At 53.3% G+C, this 6669-nt stretch overlaps 1 protein-coding gene and 1 pseudogene across 2 annotated transcripts; both read left to right on the forward strand.

Moving 5' to 3' along the window:
• Positions 1 to 363: 363 nt before the first annotated feature.
• LOC307095364 (melanoma-associated antigen 10-like) lies at positions 364 to 3374 on the forward strand (the record flags this gene model as incomplete). The annotated part of the gene is given in 4 exon segments (XM_079764578.1): positions 364 to 413; positions 2584 to 2637; positions 2639 to 2966; positions 2970 to 3374. Coding segments are annotated over 4 exon segments (837 nt in total).
• Positions 3375 to 5221: 1847 nt separating this feature from the next.
• On the forward strand, positions 5222 to 6669 carry LOC307095365 (protein EOLA1-like; annotated as a pseudogene). The gene is made up of 3 exons: positions 5222 to 5470; positions 6305 to 6482; positions 6664 to 6669. The product of its transcript is annotated as a protein EOLA1-like (transcript).

Genomic DNA, 6669 nt, shown 5'->3' on the forward strand with positions numbered 1-6669 from the left:
ATAAGGTGCGCCCAGGACCCTGTAAGCAAGACCAGAGTCAGTCCTAGTCTCATAAACTCTGGGGGTTTAGTAGAGTGAGAAGGACCCCAAATAGGCAGATGGTGCGTCAAGGACCCTGGATGCTAAATAGGACTCAGTCCTGGTCACTGAGACCAGGGGTTTCAGTAGAGGGAGTAAGACCCCATATAGGAAGATGGTGCGCCAAGATCTCAGGAAGCTAGACCAGAGTCAGTCCTGGTCTCAGATTCTCTGGGAGTCAGTAGAAGTGTTGGACCCCATATTGGTAGATGGTGCACTAAAGACCCTCGCAGCTCGATTGCAGTCAGTCCTGGTTTCAGAGACTCGGGGGGGTTGGTAGATGAAATGGGACCCAATATAGGCAGTTGGTGTGCCAAGGACCTGCGAGAGTCAAGGTGAGGAACCTGAGGGAGGACGGAGGGACCATGGAAGCTAGACCAGATTCAGTTCTGGGATCCCGCTGGGAGCATGACCACAGACAGCATGTGCTGAGATGCACAACCAGGTCAGGATCAGGAGCAGTACTTGAGAACGGCAGGGCGTGGGCCCAGGACCTTACAAAGTCCTTAGGCAGGCCTCATGGGAGGATGATCACAGGTGGCATTTTCTTATTCCTGCATCTGGGTCTGACAGTCTGGGGCTTGGGTATAAAGAGCAGGACCTCACTTCAGCAGAGGGTGGGGCCAGCATCTGCCAGAGTCAAGGGAGGATCCTATGGGAGGACTCAGGGAACCTTGGATCCCACCACAGTGGGGACCCCTCAGGAACCCGCACCTGCCTTCAGCCCTGGGGTTTCTGGAATTGCTTTCCCATGGATTCTCCCAATCCCTTTGCTCTCAGGAATCTGAAAGAGGTGGGGCCTTACCTAAAGGTGTGGTATATGGACTGCAGAGCCAGGACACTCGGGCACTGCAAGTGGCCAAGCTATTGACCATGAGGGAAGAAGGAGGGGGAATTGTCCTGCAGAAAAAATGGGGACCTCATGGACATTCACCCCACTTCCACTTTCAGCTCTGAGAGACCCCAGGCAGGCTGTCCAACAGAGAGCACTCTGATTTTGGCTGGGGTGGTGGGTCTCAGTCAGGTGAGCAAAGGAGGAGAGGGGAGGTGGCCCGGACCCTGACTTCCTTTAAGGTGAGGAATCTGAGGAAAGGCAGCAGGTGCCCTAATGCTCCTCCCCTGCTCCCGAGTCTTGCTGTCTCCTTTCAAGGTTCAGCTGAGGACTGAGGGAAAACCTCACATCGCAGCTGGTCCAATCCCAGCCTTACTTTGCCACTTCTGTCAGCCATGAGAGAAAGTGGAACGTGGTGTCCCTCACGTCCTCCACAAGTGACTCAGGAGGGTGAGCTTTTTAATCTAATGGAAAGTGGCCTCAGTTCAACCCGGGAAGTTGTCCAAGACCCTGTGAGATGTCCACTTTAGGACTGAGGGCACTCCCGGTCTCAGGGCAGATAGCCCCCACAGAGTTTGGCCATGTCCTCCTGTATCCTGTGGGATGTCCTGGGCAGGTGTGGTCAGATGTGGGGCCCCCTCACTTTCTTCTGTTCAGTCTAACGGGTGTAGCCTTGTTCTGAGAGTTTTGCCTCAGATCCAGCAGAGGGGAAGTTCACGGGCCCTGCCAGGGGAAAGGTGAGAATCCAGAGTGAGGACGCAGAAGACCATCCAGCCCAGAACAGTGGGGAACTCACAGAATCCTGGCCTTTCTCTTGTCAGCACTGGAGGCTCATGGCTGTGCATGCCGCCTGCACGCTGAGGTGTTTCCTTGTTTCCTGTTACAGGGGCTCCAGGAGCCAGGGCATAAAGGCCTTTATCTGAGGCACAAAACACAGGTCACAGAGAAGAGGAGGTCCAGGCCGTGCCAGCAGTCAAGGTAAGGTGCCTGCACTCACCTAGTATGTGTCCCCAGGTTCTCCCCCATGCCAGAATAGAGGAGAACTCCTGCAGCACCCAACCCCACCCCACTGCCAGCCACAGAACCCTGGCCTATGACGACTGTACCCCAAAGATCCATCTGACTTCCTCATTCAGAATCTTAGGGGACAGGCCACCCAGGAGGAGAGACCCCAGTGAGGCCCAAGAGCACCCCTAAAGAGGAGACCTGTAGCTCTGCTTTGTTAAAGCTGACAAGGGTGTACCCAGCTGAGGCCACTTACACTTCCTCTCTCCACAGGCCTGCGAGTCCTCATTGCCCACCTCCAGCCCGCACTCCTGTGGCTGCCTGACAGAAGTCATCATGCCTCGAGCTCCAAAGCAACGACGCTACACGCTTGAGATTCCTGAGGCTGAGGAAGAGGATCCTTCCTCCTCCGCCTCCACCTGCTCCTCCTCTTTTCCTTCCTCTTTCTCCTCCTCCTCCTCTTCCTCTTGCTATCCTCTGCTTTCAAGTAATGCAAGCTCCTTGGAGGAGGAGGAGCAGGAGGAGGAGGAGGAGGAGGAGGAGGAGGAGGAGGAGGAGGAGAAGGAGGAGGAGGAGGTTCCTGCTGCTGCTGGGACACCAAGTTCTACCCGGAGCTCTCCAAGTGCCTGTGCCTCCCCTTGTGCCTTTCCTGCTGCTGCTCCATTGAGCCAGTTCAGCAGCCAAGAAGAGGAGGGTCCCAGTACCTCCCGGGCCCTGCCAGACACAGTCCTTTCCCAGAAATGTGATTGATGATAAGGTAGCTGATCTGGTGGGCTTCCTGCTCCTGAAGTATCACTCAAAGGAGCTGACCACAAAGGTAGAAATGCTGAGTAGCATCATCAGAGAGCACCAGGACCACATTGCTGTAATCTTCAGCGAGGCCTCTGAGTGCATGCAGCTGGTTTATGGCATTGATGTGAAGGGAGTGGACCCCACCAGCCACACCTATGTCCTAGGCACCAACCTGGGCCCCACCTATGATGGGATGGTGAGGAATGAGCACAGTATGCCCAAGACTGGCCTTCTGATACTCATCCTTAGTATAATCTTCTAGGAGGATGATTGTGTCCCCGAAGAGAAGATATGGGAAGCACTGAATGCCATGCGGGTGCATGCTGGGATGGAGCATTGTATCTATGGGGAGCCCAGGGAGCTCCTCACCAAAGTTTGGGTGCAGGAACAGTACCTGGGGTACCAGCAGGTGCGCAACAGCCAACCGGCATGGTACGAGTTCCTGTGGGGTCCCAGGGTCCACGCTGAGTCAAGCAAGTTGAAAGTCCTGGAGTTTTTGGCCCAGATCAATGGGAGTGACCCCAGATCCTTCCCACACTGGTATGAGGAGGCTATGAGAGAGGAGGAACAGAGAGCCCAGGCCAGAATTAGCACCACACATGATACTACTGGCATGGCCAGTGCAAGCTCTTCTGCCATGTCCAGTAGCTTCTTCTGCCCTCAGTGAAGTCCAAGGCAGATTTCTTTACTTTGTGCTTTAAGAGGGAAGTCAATGATCCAAGCAGTGGACAGCCAGACTAGGGGATTATAGTGAATAATATCTGTGTATCTCATTCCATTGGGTTGACTTAGAAATGTTTCTTCTTTTATTTTTGGTATTTTAAAATGTTACTTTAAGTAGAATAATTATTAGCTTCAAAATCTAAGTTTACAAATGACACAAGTCACACGTTTATTGTTATTTAACTGAAGAGAAAGAGCTTTGTTATTTTGTAAAAACAAACTAGGAATCCTTCATTTTGTTTGTACTCTGCAACCAGATAACATGGACTTGGAATATGCTTTTTTTTTTATGTGAAAGAGGATAGTTGTAAAACAGATAAAATAGTTAATTTTTGAATTCCTGTATCATTTTTAGTCTGTCATTCTATAAAAATAGAATATATATACCTGGATTTTCTTAGCTTATTCAAGAACGTAGAAAAATAAACAGTAAAAAGATTCTTCTCCCTGGTTCATGTGCACCCTAAACATAAATTGAGCCTCTGTCCTCATATGGAAAGGCAACCCAGCCAGAGAAAGGGAGGGGATGCAGAGCAGAGGAGCTGGGCACCAGGACTGGAAGGACACTGGGTTAGGAAGGGAGTGAACACAGGCAGCTTTTGTCCCCTGGGCCTTGTCTTTGAGAGTGGGTATGTTTCCGTGTACACGAGTATATAATAACTGAAGTGAGGTTTATGTCCTTTAAGAGAGGAGGGGAGAGTCACCCAGAGTGTGTGGTTGCTCAGGTGGAGTGTGGTACTGAGGCTCAGGCCCTATGATGATGATGTGTAGCCTCTGGTTGTGTCTGTCCTGTTATGGTACAGGCCAGGTACTCAGCCCCGTGGAATCCAAGCTCCGCCAGGTACTAGGACCCCCTTCCCCAGGGAAAAGGTAAGGACAGTGGGTGATGCAGTCAGGGCCCTCATGATCCTGGGCCGTCTATTCATCCCGCTGTGCCACCTTCCCCACCACCGTTACTTGAGGATTGAATTCTAGGATTTGTGGATCATGCCCACCCCAGGGCCTGGCATGGGGTTGGTGTGTGGGTACTGGTGCCAATTCTTCCTGCTCCTGTAATTCCTTTCTGTAGGCTGCAGTGGGGGCCAGGAGTGCCTGCTGACAGCAGATAGCAGTGGTGCAGCCAGGGGATGGAGGAGGGTGGCTCCCAAAGGGGCCTGAGGGAGACACCTGGCAGGATGATCTGAGCTCACACAGTGGTGTCCCAGGGTCGAGCAGAGGTTGCATCCCAAGGATTTAAAACCAGCAGCCCTGCAAGAGGGACCAGGGTGCTTGGGGACCTGCAGTGCCTTGGGGTGAAAAGAGGAGGGAGCTGACTGTGTTGGGGTGGGTGGGGGTGAGGAGAAGCAGCACAGCCCAGGAGTGTATGTGCTGGGAGAGAACTAGAACCCACTCATCCGGTGTGAAGCCAACACACCCTTTCTCCCTCCTCTGTGCTCCCCTGGCCTCAGTGACCTCCTTTGTGGAACTGACCACACCCTGTGCTGAGTGCCTCTCCTTGCCTGTCTCCACCTTCTTCCTTGAGCCCCCAAAAAACTCCATCTGATGGACGAGGCATGTGCATCGCCAGCCCTTTCCATTGGGTCTGGCCGCTGACTGCGTGGGGATAGGAAGAAGGAGCCAACACTCTCTGCTCTCCCACCATCCCTGTCAGTGGGGTTCCAGGGCCTCAGGAGACATTGGGGAGAGGTCAGCCCACAGACCGTGAACATGGAGGGCTGATACATGATGCTTATTGATATTCACACTTGTGGGTTTCCCCAGGCCACATGAGGCCCAAGGATCTCTAAGGAGATGGAGTTCTCCTGCCTCTCCTTCTGGCAGCCTTATGCAGGCTTTGTCTTAAATGTGGTCAAGACTGGAGACTCATTGGCAACCCTAGTGAGCAGCCAGGGGAACTGTACCATCACCATCCACATTGCTCACAGGGACTGGGAAGACGCCCTCTGGCGGGAGCTGCTGCTGGAGAGGCTGGGGTGGAACCCCAGGCAGATTCAGGCCCTACTCTGGGAAGGGAGAAGTATGGCTGTGGAGTGATCGCTGGCAATGTGTGACACCCTGAGCGTTGCTCACACCCCTCCAAGAGTACCCCCAGGACCTTGCTCAGGGGTTTGGGGTTTATTTTCTCTTAAGCCTGTGGTGGTGGGGCTGTGGTTTCTGTAAGCAGCACACTTTCCAAGGGGAAGCATGGGGCCCAGGCTGGGGTTCCGTGGGCCGAGTTCCTACAACCTGCGTGAACCCTTCTTTCTGTCCATACTGGGCCTTAGTTCCCATTGGTGACCTGAGAGGCAGTGACAGGTCCAAGTCTGCATGTGGTGTTGCCTGTGTGCACACATGTGTATTTATGTGTGCGCACACCTGTGTGTGTGCGTGACAGACCAGGGGAGGCTGCACAGCACACAGAGAATGTCAGGTGGCCTCCAGACTCAGGCTGTCTGCCTCACTTCACACACCTGCCCCACCCCCACTGCCCATGGCACCCGGGGCCCATTTGCTTACCCCTCAGTGGTTGAGGTCCCACATCAGCTCCTTTCACCTAGTGAAGAGCTTGGAACCTGATTGCCGGTGGGTTCCCCATAGCAGTCAGGACCCTTCTGAACTATACTTGCTGCCCACAGCAGTTTGGCTGGCACCTGCCCAGTAGTGGACCAGGCTCTGTCCTCTTCTTTTCCTTCTCTCCCCTGGCCTCACCTAGAATTCTCTGAACAGAGTTTGACACATTAGAAGTGCTCAGAGGGACCCAGCTCACTCCGTGTCCCTTTGGTGAAATCAGCTTAGTCTCTAGTGGGGCGTAACCTTGAAGAACCGTTTTCTCTCACAGGAAGCCTTTGGTTTATGGAAGGAAAAACATCTCAGTGCTTCTCTCGTGGTACACAGGGCTCCCTGACATTGAGCAACTCTGCAGTGCCCAGAAAACGTGGCTCTTGAGGAGGTTGTGGAACTGAAAAAGCAGGCTGTACTGACCAACCTGAAGCAGAAGTACCCCACTGCATTTTCAAACCCCAGGTGGTTACTGGAGCACATACCCAGGAAAGGGGGAAAGGCTATCTTCCAGGTAGGCATCTCACAGCACCTTATACCATAGGGGCAGGAGAACTACAAGGAATGTTACTGAGAATCCACCTGAATCATGACCATCAACGGGCCATCATGCCACGGATGTGGAATTGAATTGGCACCACCGTGGAGAGCACTACCCCCATCTGCTGTTCACGGAAACAGATTTCTGTGCCCAGATGTAG

Source organism: Cnephaeus nilssonii (assembly GCF_951640355.1).
Source record: "Cnephaeus nilssonii genome assembly, chromosome: X".
NCBI classification, from domain to species: domain Eukaryota; kingdom Metazoa; phylum Chordata; class Mammalia; order Chiroptera; family Vespertilionidae; genus Cnephaeus; species Cnephaeus nilssonii.